Source organism: Bactrocera oleae, chromosome 6, assembly GCF_042242935.1.
Source record: "Bactrocera oleae isolate idBacOlea1 chromosome 6, idBacOlea1, whole genome shotgun sequence".
Classification (NCBI taxonomy): domain Eukaryota; kingdom Metazoa; phylum Arthropoda; class Insecta; order Diptera; family Tephritidae; genus Bactrocera; species Bactrocera oleae.
In genome coordinates, this window is record NC_091540.1 from 69,816,658 (window position 1) to 69,833,263 (window position 16,606).

The 16,606-nt window shown below is 34.3% G+C and overlaps 1 protein-coding gene across 8 annotated transcripts in view; it reads right to left on the bottom strand.

The window, feature by feature from the left end:
* Nucleotides 1-390: 390 nt before the first annotated feature.
* The window catches only part of Cht7 (chitinase 7), a 47,114-nt gene continuing 30,898 nt past the window's right edge, over nucleotides 391-16,606 (bottom strand). For 7 of the 8 annotated variants that reach the window (XM_070110912.1, XM_070110908.1, XM_070110911.1 and 4 more), the window contains 9 exons: nucleotides 7,757-7,838; nucleotides 3,431-3,960; nucleotides 2,865-3,366; nucleotides 2,590-2,798; nucleotides 2,275-2,526; nucleotides 2,108-2,219; nucleotides 1,074-2,044; nucleotides 807-1,008; nucleotides 391-743 (listed from right to left, as the gene is read on the bottom strand). In XM_070110912.1, coding sequence (XP_069967013.1) covers nucleotides 538-743; nucleotides 807-1,008; nucleotides 1,074-2,044; nucleotides 2,108-2,219; nucleotides 2,275-2,526; nucleotides 2,590-2,798; nucleotides 2,865-3,366; nucleotides 3,431-3,960; nucleotides 7,757-7,838 — 3,066 coding nt within the window. In that variant the 3' untranslated portion in view covers nucleotides 391-537. Of the gene's footprint in view, nucleotides 744-806; nucleotides 1,009-1,073; nucleotides 2,045-2,107; nucleotides 2,220-2,274; nucleotides 2,527-2,589; nucleotides 2,799-2,864; nucleotides 3,367-3,430; nucleotides 3,961-7,756; nucleotides 7,839-11,129; nucleotides 11,151-16,606 lie in introns of those variants that run through there. The other variant, XM_036364345.2, reaches the window with a different exon arrangement.

Below are 16,606 nucleotides of genomic sequence, written 5' to 3' on the forward strand. Positions count from 1 at the left end.
TATTTAAAAAATAATTATTTTATATGCACTACACACTAAAAAGCAGGGGGTACTTAAACTTTAAACACGTTCGAAAGCAGCAATTTCTTTTTAATTATAAAATATAGTCATAAAAAATTAAAAGAAACTATGCAAATTCGTTAACAATTTCAATTTGTTAGCAATTTGCCTCGATGTGCATTTGTATACAGAATTTTTTTTAATTATTCCTCTTACGTTCGGAAATTTTTGTATTAATTCAAAAGTGAGTTTATGAAAATTGGTTTTTGATTCATAGAAAGGGTAGTTTCACTTGAAGCATTCGTAAAAATTTATAATTAACAACTACATACTAAATAGCAAAAATAAGTATGTATAAGTATGAGCAAAAGAACAAAAAGAATTAACAAGTGTTTCGTAAATTCATAAGTATGTATGCTTCGATTTCTCTTCACTTTTTCTCACATTATTTTCGAAATTTATACATCTTTTTCTAAGTTAGTACACAATAAACGAATATGTATGTATGTTTACAGACGGCAAAGCGATTTTAGTTATTTAGGCAGGCGCTTCTGTCGGCTGGTGGCAACCCTCCACATTCTCGGGCCAATCGCATACATTCTCTTGTGGGTTGAAAACTAAGTTGGCAGGACATGGCATATGATGTTTGCGTTCACCTTCGCACATGTAGTAGTGAGTGCAATCGTTCCAATCTTTGTGATAGCTTATGTGGCCATCCTCCTCTTCGCAGGTCACATCGTGTGCTATAATAACGGAAATTATATTTCAAATACTTGTGCTTATAGTGACAAGCTGCTTGTACTTACGATCTTTTGTCGTGTAGGCGCCACGTGGTCCGTGCGACTCATATGGACCTTCGTATTCCAATTCGACTTTGTAGTCTTTCAATTCGTCGCTGAGCGCGGTCAAAAGCGGATACTTGCCTGCACCGCAACGTCCCGAGAAATCATCCATATCGATGGACCAAACCATTATGCCACCGAAACCTTGTTCCTTCAACCATTCCATCTGCAATCACATCAAGTTTAGATATAAATATAAAAAATCTCATATATTCAACACCACACACTTGCCTTGGTCTTTAGCGAGCGTTCATCGTCGAAGCCAACCCATTGGTTGCCACGATATGCGAATGGCACTTGCTGTTCGGAGTCCCATACCAGCGTTGTATTGTCCGCTGCCAAGAACGAACACACCTCGTAGTAGCTCAAGAAACCGGCTTCGTTTGTAAATTTGCCTGCTTTGCCGCCACCGGATGCCGGCGCACCAATATCGAATTGTGTCTCGTTGACAAGCTCAAATGAACGTCCATATGTGGGCATACCAATGAGCAGCTTCTCTTTGGGCGCACCTTGTTTCACCCATTCGCGTGCGCTGTAGTCCACAGTCAATTTCTTTTGATAACCTGTTGTCGCTTCTAAGGGGAAGAGTGGTGAATTGTGTCCAACTGTGCGTTCCCATTGGCCGTGGAAGTCATAAGTCATTACATTGATGAAATCCAGATATTTCGAAATCTCAGGCACATCATAACCGGCTGCGATGGCTTCGAATGAAGCTGGCACTGCAGCTGTCAGAAGCAAACGCGGTTGTCCCGAAGATTTGGCCTCACCCTCGAATGCGACACGTAATTCACGTAGCAGATTTACGTAGGCGGCACGATCTTCGGCACCACGTGGATATTCCCAGTCTACATCGAGTCCATTGAATTTGTAGTCACGTAGAAAATCGATAGCCTCATAAACGAACTGGTTCATACGGAAAACATTGGAGGTGAGCTCTTTGAATGGTTTCGAACCGAACGCCCAACCACCGATGGCCAAAAGAATTTGTATGTCGGGGTTCTCCTCGCGCAAAGCAATAACCTGTTCGTAGTTTTCGGGATCATCGTCGGTTGCTTCACTAAGCTTGTGGTCTTTGAGTGTGGCAAAAGCGTAAACGACGTGTGTGCAGAGTTTCGGATCTACATTTGAAGGCAGGAACTTGCCAGCACCAGGGCGTTTGGCAGACCAACTTGTCAGGTAGCAGAAAACTTGCGCGGGACGTGCTATATTGAAAGAGCGGTAGTTAGACATATAAGTTTGAAATGTATATTTTCTTTTAAACTCACTGTTTTGCTCTTTAGCAACCAGACCCGACTTGATGCGATGTTTCTTCGACGGTTTGCGCACTTTGCTAAGCAATTCTTCTACAGCAATCTTAATCGGCGCGGGTTTCTCCTCCTAAAAATAATAAATTTATATTTTGTTCAATTAATTTATTTCAGAATGTAGTTACTTCTTCTTCTTCTAAGTCCTCGAAAGTGGCCGCTACCGCGGTCCAGTTAACATCCTTCGCCTCTTTGCCGCGAGATATACCCAGCAATTCCTCACGCATAGCGCCGATCAGTGGATATTTGACATTTCCTCCACACACCTCGCCCTTGAAATCATCCATATCAATGGTCCAAACCATAGCGCCACCGAAACCATTCGATTTGATCCAATGCATTTTGTTACGAATAGCGCGCTCGTCATCAAAACCGACCCACTATTACAGTAAGATATTATATTCGCATAAAATCCCCATTTCTTGTACCACAATAGAACATACCTGATCACCATCCACCATGTAGGGCACTTTCATCTCTTCGTCCCAAACGTAGACGGCGCCATTCAAAAGCATCTCACAGATTTCATAATAGGCCAGAAAACCACTCTCCTTGGTGTACACACCTTCGCGACCACCACCGGTTGCCGGCGCATTCGGGCCATGTTTTTCAGTATTTGCCAAAGTAAATGAGCGTCCATATGTTGGCATACCTGTTGTAGGGGAAGAAGAGAGTTTTTATAATTGTGCCAAGTGGCAAAAGAGTTCATTCGACTCACCGATCACAAGCTTCTCCTTCGGCGCACCCATCTTGACCCACATGGTAGCGGCATTGTCCACCGACAATTGTTTACGCCATTCCGAATCAGTCGAAGGCGCATATAATGGCGCATTGTGTCCAGTTTCGCGCTCCCATTTGCCGTGGAAATCGTAAGCCATCAAATTTATAAAGTCCAGGTAGCTAGCTACCGCTGGCACATCATAGCCACCGCGTACATTATCGGGACCGACTGGTACGGCTGCAGAGAGCAGTAAACGTTGTTTCTTCAATTCTTGCGCCTCGGCTTCGAAGGCTTCGCGCAATTCCTTCAACAACAACACAAAGTTTTTCTTATCATCGGAACCCTTCGGGTACTCCCAATCCATATCAAAACCATCGAAACCACGTTTACGCAAGAAGGGTATAGCTGAGTAGATGAAGGTCTGACGTGTGTAACGTGTAGCGGACATCTCCTTAAACTTTTGTGTACCGAACGACCAACCGCCCAGAGCAAGCAAGATCTAAAGTTTTTCAAATGATTAATAACCTGCCTCTTATCAAAGTTGATTAAAGTTCACAACTTACCTTCAATTTTGGATTAACTTTCTTCAGTGTCATCATACGATCATAGAGACCGGGCACAGAATCCTTTGTCTCATCATTTGACTCGTACGAGCTCAGTTTACCCTTCTTCAACCAACCAAAAGCGAAAATAATGTGTGTACACAAATCTGCTGGTATATCTTCGGGCACAAACTTGCCGATCTTCACGCGATACTGCGACCAATTCGTGTAGTAGCAAACGATCTTCATGCCACCATCATCGGCTTTGGTCTTTTTACCCTTCAAGGTGGAACCGCTCGCCACCAAGGCGGTACCAGCAGCGGCAGCGGCAAGCGAACCGCGTGTTTTCGATTTCGAGCGACCGCGTGCGCGTGAAAAAGTAGTCGTGGTGGACGACGAGACGGATGAGGAGGTATGTTGATCAGTACGTTTTTCGATCTCTTCGACGGGTGATTGTGTAGCTCGTTTTGTAACAACACTGCTGCGTGAATCAGATGCGGCGGAAGAAACGGATGTGGATGATGGGCGACGTAGACGTCGGCGGGTCTTAGCTGTGAAATAGAAGATGTAAAACAAAATTATTGGAAATTGATTAGGCAATTTTTGTTCCGAATGTGTTCTTTCAATGCTTCAGAGGTAAGCGTCACATGTATGATATCCTCTTATTATCAAATTAGGTTTCAAAACTGATTAATGAGTTAAGTTGCTCTTTTGGTGGTCCTCTTTATTCTACAAATCAGCACGAGGATTTCATGTGAAATTTTTTCAGTAGAATTTCATGAACATTTGTTTTGGTGGAAGAAGGCTGACCATATGGTTTGATATTTTGTAGGCCGTTTTCTATAATTTCGAAACTCAGATTTCAAGGACAATGGGAACAAAAGCCTACAGAGTTTATCTTTTTCGTAATTTAAATATATAATTAATTTCCAAGCTCTTGTCTTCGATTAGCGAACTCATTACATTACCTCAACTAACCCCAGCGAATTAAAAACTTTCTGACGGGTGCTTGAGGCAACATTGGTAATGTGTTCTGTTCTTTTGTAAATGGATCCGAAGACGTTGCTCATTTTTCTTTTCTTCTTCGCTTTGCAGTGGCGAATTAAGAGATCTGTTGTCTCAATCGCAAGGTCTCTGTACTACAAGTATTAACTCACCCTATGCATGTGACACCACGATTTCTACTTTATCCCTAAAGAGGTGGGTTATCTACCTAAACCTCGTCATTTATTCTGAACTATGCCATAAAAGCGTGTGAAGCTACTGCAAAGGCAGCTTCCAATTCCATTGACTTATTGACTCAAGCTAAGCTCTTGTCTTGTCTTACTTTCAGAGCTTATTAACAGAAGCCAAAGCCAAACTCCAATTTACTACCATTTGTCATAAAACGCTCAATCAAAATAGAGATCAAAGTATTTTTAAATTTTTTTTTTAGAATTACCAATGTACAAACTCGTAAATCGTTTGAAAAATTTGCGTGTGTGGTTTGAGTAAGCGCACAAGCGTGGAACGCCTCCAACTCATTAATCAACTTGAGATTGTCATTTACTGACACTGAACACCACATTAGAGTGTGTGCGCTGACGAAATTGTAATTTACGCAATTCAAAGGCAATCAATTGCCAACACATACATATGTACATACATATACGTGTACGTATATGGGTAATCGGATCAGCCCAGATCATTTGGCATAGTGACAAAATCTGGCAGCAAAATAGTTTCAAGCAAATAATAGTTATTTATATGTATGTATTTTAGATCATAAATTGCATTTGCGGTTCTCCAAATCCTCCGATTAACGCTGTAATCTCGCCAATCATAAATTGTATATTTAAATTAAAACAAATGCAAATTATGAGCGTCACGTTTTTTTGTGGCAAACCGATTGCGAATGCTCCCAGATGATATAGAAGAAATAGCATGAGAAATATTTTGCAGCTGCTAGCAGATATATATTTATATATACTCGTATTCATGCAACCGTTAAAGAGCCACTGAATTAAACTTCTAACTTCAGCATCGACTAAATGCCTTTCGGTTACTCACCGCATTTAATGAATATTAAATCTCAGGCACGATTTCGTTAGTTTGTTTATTTTACTAAACAAAAAAACTACAACAACAGTCAGCAACATCTCAAAACGCTTTGATTAAAGCTCCAGCAAAACAAAGTGCAGCTGCAGCAGTATTAGATTTTACTTTTGTCTGTATGTATGTGTATATGTATGTATGTATGAGTGATCCATCGCATAAATCGTATTGTGGAGTCAAATATTTAATTGCCTTCGGTTTCCGAAACAGCAGTTTTCAGTGAATCTCGGTCGCTTGCTGCACGAAGCGTTTGCAATTTAAACGTTTTTACTATTTTGCTATTTGTATTAAATGTACGATTCCACTCTCTATTGGTTCTTAATTATAGTTGAAGATGATGTCTTTGAACTTTCAAGGGAAAATCTGGTTTGCGTGGTTGTAGTTTTGCTTTATGCAGTTGTCGATAATTTTGAGCAACGCGGTTTAATTCTCGACGCCGTGAGTCACATGTTTTTGCCTATATTTATAGTCGTAAAGCCAAACACAGTTAGAAGTGAAACTAACATCTGTTAAGTAGTATCTAAGTATATCCATTTTCTATTCACCAATTTTCTACTCGCTAAGTTTGAGCTCTGCTCTCTTAGCACAACATTAGAGCTTGACATCGCCCACTTTTAGATGAAATCAAATATCTCGGGACCTGCTCGACCGATTTTAACCAAATTTATTACATAGGATTCTTACAATATTTCCATGTTAAGGTGCGTAAATCCGAGTAAATCGAATAACAACCACACCTACTTCCCATATAACAAAATTTTAAATTCCTACTGATTCTTTCACATTCCAATATACAAATAAAGCACCAATTCATATATCAAGATAAAACTTTGCACGAATAGTCCCTCTAAAGTGTGCCATCTTATGACCAAAAATTGTCCGAAAACATTGATCAATGTGTGAAATATATATTTAAAATACGGAGAGAATTCTTTCTTAAAGATAGTATGTCTGAGCGTCAAAGATAGGTTGAATCGGGTCAATATTGCCCTCGGCCCCCATATACCTAATATGAAGATTTTCGAATTTCCGGGTGACTTTATACCGCATATATCAGCCAATATCAATAAAAATGAGCGAACGTATTTTTCTAATAACAGTGTATATTTGCAAAGAACGTATATATGATATACGTTGTCTGATATATGTGCTTAAAATAAGTAAAATCTGGTGAAAACTTGCCCTGCCACATCCGGTTGATTTTACTCCATATGTATGTATGTTGTTGACGATATGTGAGATACTTTAATGAAACTCAGGGTGCATTTCATTTTGCTAATAGTATGTTGTATTGCCAAAAGTAGATAAAATGGGGTCAATACTATCCCTATCTCTCATATACCTAACATAAGATCTTCAAACTTCCGGTTGGCCTTATGCCATATATATCAGTCAATATGTAAGATATCTTAGCAAAACTTATTGATTAATATTGAATATACCATAGTTCAACGTATTATGTTGGTTATACTATAATTTAATGCCGAAAATATGTTAATTTAGTCCACGAATCGCCCCAACTCACAATTACTACATATATTGATTTTCGTTATTCTAACAAACCGTAAGCCGAACATATCGTTCAATGTGTTATATATTTATAAAATTGGTTAAAAATATGATCTCAAGTAAACCTTCGAAATGTCAAAATTAACTCAATTGCCTGTATAATTATTTCCGACTTTCATCCTGACAAAATGTGTAATACTTTAATAAAATTAAATGAAGAAATTTTCTTAAAAATTGTTCAAACCTTGTATCCCTAATATAAGAAATTGCGCTCCTCAGCTTGATGTTTTCACATCAACTCATTATATTAAATTTAGTTTCTTCAGTTGAGTTTATATCCCATATATCTCAGTTGAAGATGATTTTAATACACTTTTGGCTGACGCGAAGTAAAATATAGTAAATAAACAAAGTGAGTATATGATCTATAATATAACTTAATAAAATACCAAATTTGATTGTAATCCATTAATAATTTCATCGAGCATTTAATGTTGAATTTTTTCGCAACACTTTTTAATTTAGAGTTTTCCTAACACCTGAAGATATTTTCACTGCTTTGATCCGTACAAGTTGCAAGAGTATAAAATGTTCGGTTACACCTGAACTTAGCCCTTCCTTACTTGTTTTTATTACTATTATATTTATATCTTCTATCTCAATTATGCCCATAATTAGCGGTAAAATAACAACACCAATAAAACCTTAGCTTCAAAATGGGTTGCCAAATATTATATTACTTACTTTGCGCACTGTCGGCTGTCTGTGAGAGCAGCACTAAAAGAAGGCATGCTACAAAGGCCACTCGTATCAACCGTGGCGGTAGCTGTAAAGAAACAAAAAAATAGTTAAATAAATTAAAATAATTAACATAATTATTACTACAAAGAAATGAAAGGCCTGAGAAACGAAAAGTTACTATCTGAGGACAACCATTTCGGTTTAAAATATTAACTTTTGGGTAATTTGTTAAGCCTTTTAAGCCCATGTTGCAAGTCAACACTTTCAAATAGCAAAGCAACAATAACATTTGATAACACGCATGTTAACAAATTAACGAAAAATCACATTCACCAAACACATTCAAATTGAAAGAATAAATAAATAAAAGAAATATTTGAAAATAACAATGCAAAAATAAAAAAAAAATCACAAAAAACATAAAATATTGTGTTGAATTTTGTAAAATCATTTATCATTTCAAAAAAGTTGTCATATTTATTTCAAAATCGCGTGCACGCACTTAATCACCTGAATAACATGCCGGCGAAGGTCACAGTAGGTGTTCAAAACGATTACAGAAACACAATGGACAAATTAATCTTTAGCCGCGCAGACATACACATGTACATATGTGTGTTTTATTTACTTTTATCTCTACTTTAATCTGTAATTCACTTATTTGCCACGAATTTACGCGCTTTTTTCACATGAGAGCAGCAATTTCGAAATTAACGCATTCAAGCGCGACATAAATGCCACCGTGAAAATAAAGCAAAAGGTCAAATGTTGCGCAGAAAGGCAGTGCAAGAGTAGAAGCAGCAAACTTCATACACACACATACACACCCAAACGCGATCATAAACACATTTGTCTCACATTTGTGGGTTGCGCTTACAATGCGTGCTCGGCACAGAGGCCGCAGCCGTTGTTGTTGGCGTAAAATTTATCAGACACTTTGGAATAGATAAAGGTCAACGCACAAACAAAGCGCGTGAAGATAACGAAAACAATAAAAATCGGTGTCGCGACACCTTACATGTATATATGTATTTAGACATAAACATATGCATATATAATATATGCTTATATAATATATAATGGTTCGCTATACACGTGATGTATTCATTAAATAAAAAGTTTCGTGCTAATGCTTATTCTGCGCTTCTGATACAGTACACACACACACACACACTCATATACCTACCTACAAAATTGTATGTGTAATGTATTTGTTTTACATTTTCGTTATTTTTATTGAGTTTTAAAATGTTTTATTGTTTTTGTTGATTTTTTCTTCGCTTTTCTCTTGTGCTTTTTTATGTATTTCTGCTACAAATTATAAATAATTTTGTAAATAATTTTCGGCCTGACATTGACCCAGTTGACGACCAACGCATTCGCTGTTCGCACACTTTATACACAACCAACCAAGCAAACATATCTTTTGCGGGTCAGCGCCAGCGAGCGTCATCGTGGAGTTTGGGAATGTGTGTTTGACTGTACGATACACTTAACGCCATTCAAATTAGCCAAAGACACACTTGGCAGTCTCTAAGTACTTGAAAATGATTTACCGGCGTTTTCGAGCACTTCGGCGCTTTGTGACTGCCAACTCCGAAAAGGTTTAAGTACTTCATCTCAACTTTTTAAAGTTTCTTCATATACTCGCCATAAATAAACAGAGGCAACGACAATATATCAGCACTGTATTAAAAATATTTGCTTTAAGCAGCATATTGAACTTAGCGACATTCCTCAACACTAGAAAACAAACAATATAAACTACTTCGGTGTCTGCAAGAATTTTATTTATTTATGTATAATGCATTTGAGTCGCGATAGCCTTAACAAATTTTGTGCTAGAGACATAAATATTATTTATTTATTTATTTTAAGCGTTATTTATCTAACATGAGTGCATAAAAAGTTTAATAATAAAAAAATTCGTTAAAGTAATTTAGATATTTAATACGAAAAATGAATATCAGCGTTAATTTTTGGATTCATGCTTATTTAGATCGTTTTTCAGATTTTTATTATTATCTTTACTCTTTTTATTCATTTCTTATACCCTGAACGAGGTATTAAGTTTTTGAGATATCGATCTGACACGCGTCCTTTTAACCCCAAGAAGCTGCTCATTTGTCGAAATCTCCGATATCGGAACACTATGGCGTATAGTTGCCGTACAAACTGAACGATCGGAATCAAGTGCTTCTCTGGGAATTTTTTTTATTTGACGAAATATCTTCACGAAATTTGGCATGGATAGTTATCCAAAAAATTGTTCAAATTGATTATTATGTGGTAGTTGCCATACAAGCTGCCCGATCAAGTTCAAAATATAGACATTTTTATACCCTTTTATGTTATAAGAAAGGCAGCTGTAAAGAATTAACGCTTTTTTCTTCTTTTTCATAATTTTTATATAACACAATCGAAAAAAGCTTTCTTAGTAAACAATAAATGAACTTACTTAATTTATTGTATTGTAAGGCAAATTAAAATTTAAAAAATAATTCGTAACAGAAGATTTATATGATAAAAGAGGTTCTTAATATAAAATATGATTTTTGCATCGATATTATTTTATTTCGATAACTACAGAAAAAAATTTAATGAAAAATATCGATTATAAATAAATCGATAACTCAAGTTTTAATAATTTGTATATAAAAACTAAATTAATAATAAGTAGATTGTAGACATTATTGGTTTTTCTTTTCAAATACTTCTAATCATCAACTTTTTAAAATCGATTGATTAATCGAAAATTTTACAGAAACAAAGTTTTAGCGGATGACTTCAATTATTTTTCTTTTAATAAAATATTTTTTTGATTAATTTTCTAATTAATTTCGATTAGTTTGTTCAATCGATTTATAAGTTCGAAAAAAGTGAGTGAAATTAATCGTTAACATGGCATTGAAGTTTTAAAATAAAAACCCATTCATAGTAAATATCGCTGTTAAAATTTTATTAATGATCGACCTCGCGTCTTCAAAGTGCTTTTCAAAAAAGTCCAACTTTTTAAACGATTCGGTCCCATTAAAATTGGCGATATTTTACTGAAACGAAATCAAAATATCGCTGTAAAAAATGTATTTTATTTCTTTCGATTCATTTTATATTTCAAGTTTCGATATGCCTTTTTAATAGTTCTTAATCTTTGCAAACAATGATATTGCATGCAGAAATTCACACAACTTATTTTCAGTTTCCATTTTGCTTTGAAAACGTCAATTATCGCTTGCCACATATGCATAACATTTAATTCTCTCTCATGTATAATTGTCTTAAGTAATCGTTAAATTGCTTAATGAACCCAAAACCACTGCTTAATATGCTCAAATCGTTCCAGCGCTTTTTTGCAAATTTTACAAACAACACTCACCCACATTTTATGCCAAATAAGTTTTTAGCATCGGCCAATATTTAAGCAAAGAATTATACAAATAATCACGAGATTATGAGCAAACGAATGAATATACTATATAGATATATGGCCGAATATTTTGTTTAATATGCAGAACAGCAGCAGCTCAGTTACTAGATCGCTAACACCATTTCACACATCATTTGTGCTTAGATTGCGAATTGTCAAAGAATGACAAGCGACTGGCGACAGGTGAACACGAAGGTGACAGGCGACAAGTCGTTTCAAATTTGCCCAACAAAATCCGTTAGCTTGCAATTAAGCAAACGGTGGCAAAGCAAATTAACAAATGAACCAAATCACAAAATTATAAAAATAAACAAAAAGCGCAAAACAACAAAATAGAGCAATAAAAATAAACAGCATAATGGAATACAAAAAAATAGTTAAGAGAGAAGTTTTGAAATAAGTACGAGCGACTTCTTGGTAATTTGTCGCGGCATAAAATTGTCTATTTGCTTGTTCTTTTTTGTGACTGTTGTCATTGGACAAAATGTTGAGTAATTGTAAATTGCCACGAAGATGAATGTGGCGACGCATTGAGAATAAAGCGGGCGATAAAGCAGTGGTGGCGTTAGCGGTGGGGATATATTAAATATTCCAGTGGCCCTCAATATTTTGCATTTACAAATATTTCTTGTAGAGTTTTAGTTTTTGGAAAAAAATAACATTTTAACAAAAAAATGCTTCATAATAATTATATATTAAAGAATTAGTTACCTATTTTGCGGCATACTCTGTGCTAGAATTGCTATTTAAATAAGGCACTCATTTTTTAAATTATGAGTAATTGTGTCAATGGTAAAGTCTAAAAAGATTCAAATATAGGTTAAGGTTTATTTCGAATTTTGAATATCTTTAGCTTATTACGAATATATTTAATTTTTTTTTTGGAACAACAGAAACTAAAAATTGTGTCCGAAAAAGTTTAAAATGTTCTTTATATGGAAAAAATCTGTTAAAAAATGTTTGAATAAGATTACCTATTGACTTAATTTTTTTTTTTTTGAAATTCCTTTAAAACTCAATTAGTTTTATTGGTTTTGATGAATAAGTTAAATTTCTGTTAATAGGGTTAAGTGTTTGATTAAACCAATTAATCAATTAAACTAAAGCTTGACAACAGAGTTTTCATTAGTTCTCGTTTTGGTTTTTTTTGAAAAGAGTTGTTAAATATAATGGGTGCTATTTTTAAGAACTATAAAAAATAATTTTAATCAAATCTAAAGCAAATTTTTTTTGCAAATATAAGAAAAAATTCTTGTTAACTGTTTAGATGAGTTGCTTACGGATTGACTACTTTCGTAGTAATACATTAATAATATCAAATGCTGTATTTACCTCATTAGATTGCTTAATGTTTACATATAATTGAATATAACGTTAGTTGCTGCACTTTCACTAATAGCGTTACCATATATTTTTATTTTTTTCAAATTCTTTTTCAAAAATATGGTACATCAAAATCAGTTTCTAAAGAGTATAAGTATTAAAAAATACCAACAAAAAATGTTCTTGTAATGTTTTGTGCAGCATTGCCACAAAAACAAATTAGGAATTTTTAACACTTTATTTTATATTTTTTTTGAGAAAAGAATCCAAAAAAAAGAAAAAAATAAGTAAAAAATCTTATTTTTTATAGATAACAAATTGAAAAAATTTTAACTAAAAAAATTTTAAATGACTGCAGTATTTGTATTTATTATCAATAAATTACTAATTCATGTCCCCTAACTCCAGAGCTATCCCACAACTAAATATTATTTATTTCAAATATGTAGACATGAAAATATATTTAAGCCAGCAATATTTCATTATTGCTATCACGTAAATAATGCTTCAAAAGTCGACAGTAAGGTAATTCTAACAGTTTGTGAACACCCTCCATCAAAGCCATTACTCACCCACCGTCAATCAAGCGTCTCTTCGTAATCGCGGCACATTAGCATAAGTCTGAAGCGGAAAGTACTAAATCCACAAAAGGTTAACACGTACAAAGCACCATTACTTTGTATGCGTATCCATATAAGTGTGTGTGTGTGTGTGTAAAAGCAAATGGTACGCATAATTGAAATGCAAGCCATGCATATTTTTCAGCACTTATGGGCTCGTACTTCTCGCTGCTCCGCTTCGAAGGTACCACCGGTCAACTCAAACTAAAGCAACGCCACATCACCATTCCACACCGCACTTGGTGGGTAATTAATTTTTGTGTTTTAATTGACAAAACTTGAAGTTTTCAAAAAACAAAAATAAATATAGCAAAAACAATAACAAACATTCACAAACGGGTAGGTATGTCGCGCCAAGGTCATGCGCTACATATTGTCATACATGTAAGTGTTTGCGTGTGTATTTGTTAATTAAATGTCGATGAATTTGATTGATACAAAAGAGTAAAAGAAATAAAGAAAAATGATGAGGCGAAAGCCAAACAATAACCAACTAAATAAATTAAGCAAAATCTTTATTTTTAGAATTATTCTAAAATATCTTTTATTTTTAATCATATACGCACATATATATCTACCTATCTTGTATATCATAAGGTGTAGAAGCATTTTTTACATGCTTAGTGCTGGAGAGTGCTTTTCAATGTATTCTGTTTTTGCTTTTTGTTTTTTTTTTTTTTGTTTACACAATTTATCTTTCAAAATGTCTGGTCTCGCCGCAAGGCAAAGTTAGACAAAGCTTGTTTAAATTTACATAACTTTTAGTCATGTTTTTGTATTTAATATATTTTTTTCTACTTATTTTAATCTACACGCTGTTCTTTCGAGTTAGCGAAGTAAATGCCAAGCAGAACATGAAATTGAAAATGAAAACGAAAACAATGAGTTGGCAGCGCAGAAACATTTATCAAAAGTGGATAACTATCGCAGAATTCTATTAAAGTCTTGAAGCGTTAATCATCTTAACGCTTAAGGCCTTCTTTCTAACTGGTTTCAACAAATCGCCAAAGTAACAGCCCGTGAAAGGCGTTGCCTTTGCAGCAGCTGTCGAAATTTCTTTTTCTTTCTGCACAATCGTTTTGATGGTCATATAAATTAGATAATTTTTGAATACTAAAAAGAAAGCGAAATTGACGACGTAAAAGCAAAAACTTGTTGCTTCGCATAAAATACGTATTTATGTATATGAGCGAAATTACTTTATGTGATATTTTAATTAACTTATTCTAATACATATTTATAATATTACAAATTAGTTTCACTTCCTTGTTAGTACAACAAATTATGTTATGTTTCCATTTCATTTATATTTTTACTTTTTTATGCAAATTTTACTTTCGACTTGTGTGCTTTTATTCGTCACTGCTTGTTGGATTAGTTTAGAATGTGTTTAAGAAGCTTGAGTTGCGATTTATGTAAATAAACCTACAAGTGGATATAAGAACTTTAAGACATTAACTTAGTCACATTCATTCTAAGCGAGGGCTCAGAGCTCATCACGTTGCTTCGATAACCAAAGAAGAAGAAACAAGTTTTAAATAAAAATCTTTCAGCTGAAAAATCGAAGGATCTAATTCTTTATTTAGTATTTGCTATTAAACGAAGTACTAAATAAGGTAATAATAGTACCAAATATTTAATCATTCAAGTTTTTATTAGAATCTCGTTATCTTGTAAGCGAACAGCAGAGTATTGTAATTGCTAAAATAATAATTAACTCGTATATACAATTACACAAAATCAAAAAATTTTCAACTCTTGAGCTAACATACTTTTTAAAGACAAAATATGCTCTTATTCTCGAAACTAGTGCGGTTGACTCGAAAAACGGATAAAAAAATATGTCCGACTTTTCGGAACTTTTCAAAAGCCTACTTCATTTTTTGATTTCTATCACTGTTCTTGATGCATATGTACCATATACTCTCAAAAGCTTTAACCACATTATTCCTGAAACCATCTTTAAACGATTATGTAAGAGTTTTCGGATATTCTTAGACCCAATCATGTAGAAGCCATAACACTAAACTATGAAAGGAAAGGAATTCACAAGTAAAACTATGCCAGTGATCAATAAAGCTCACTAATTAAATGTGTTATTCAGACCCCTTGACTATACCTTGGTATTATTCACATGGAAGTATAATCGACATTCATTTTCATTCTTTATTTGACAATTAAACAATGCTACTAATTGGTCATCATGCGATGAAATAAGTTAAATTCAAAACCAAATTGAATTTTTCGAAAATTTTATGTTAATTGTAAGAAAATAATAAGAATTAAATCGATCCATAAATAATGTTAAGAATTTATAACCCCTTGCAAATTTCAAAACATCGATTTGTTGTTTTGCATATACTCGTACATATACGTTAGGTTTTCGATACCAAATTTTCAGATTTTTTAGTGGAATAGTTTTTAAAATCCTTTCAACCTTCTTGCGACATCTCTAATATATTATAATGCGGGATGTACTTCGAGCCTTTCTTTATCTTACCCAAGGTATAAGGTTCCCCGAAAAATTACGCTTTGTGCAAAATTACTGTATATCTATATCATATACAGCATTTTAATCATTGCTTTCGCTTAAAAAAAATAGACTAGCGAAAGATATTAGCCCTTTCTTTCGAGTTGAAGTCATTTAACTCACAAAAGTGCTGTTTCTTTAATATAACAGTAATTTCAAGCTGTAACATAAACTACGACCATATTCCTTTAATTGAGTTCACGAACCAAATAATTAACATTTTATGCGACAAAAGAGAGAGAAAGACCTGCACTTCGTGCAACGCCCCAGCACAGTTCACTTTGTGATCTTAATTAAAACGAAAATCAGTTTATGCGGTTTTTGGCTATTAACATAAGACAACTTTAAATTGCCAACAAAACACTTTTATGAGCCTAATAAAAATGTATATGCATGGAGTGAAAGGCAAAGCATTATTGGAAGCTTTGAACGATTTAATGACGTCTTTGTTGATGGTTTTTATTTGCGCTTTTTGTGCACTACAAACTTGTAACTCTAAGATTTACATACTTGTATGCAGAAATGCATTTAAAAGCGAAGAAGTTCCGTTGAGTGACTAAAATCGAAGTAAATTGTCGTTTGAGCAGTTTGAGAACCACTGTATAAACAGAGTTATTTTCTGTATGTTTTGCGCTGGTATTTAGTGATATTTGTTAATTTTGAAAATATTTAAATAATAATTTCAAACATTGAGTAACATTGGTTGCTTTTAAGACTTAATGAACGCCTCTGGCACATTTATCGCAGCAAGGCTGTTAATAATAACACCAAAATATATAATTGAAAAATTATATTCGATATTAATGCCACAGACATTTTAATGCCATACAAAACTGAATGCAGATCGTTAAATTAATCAAAGTGGCAACAAATTATTCATTTTCAGTTCTTTTCAAGCGTTTTCAAACAATTTGATAAATCACTGCAATTGCATTGTGCGAGTGTAAATGGCG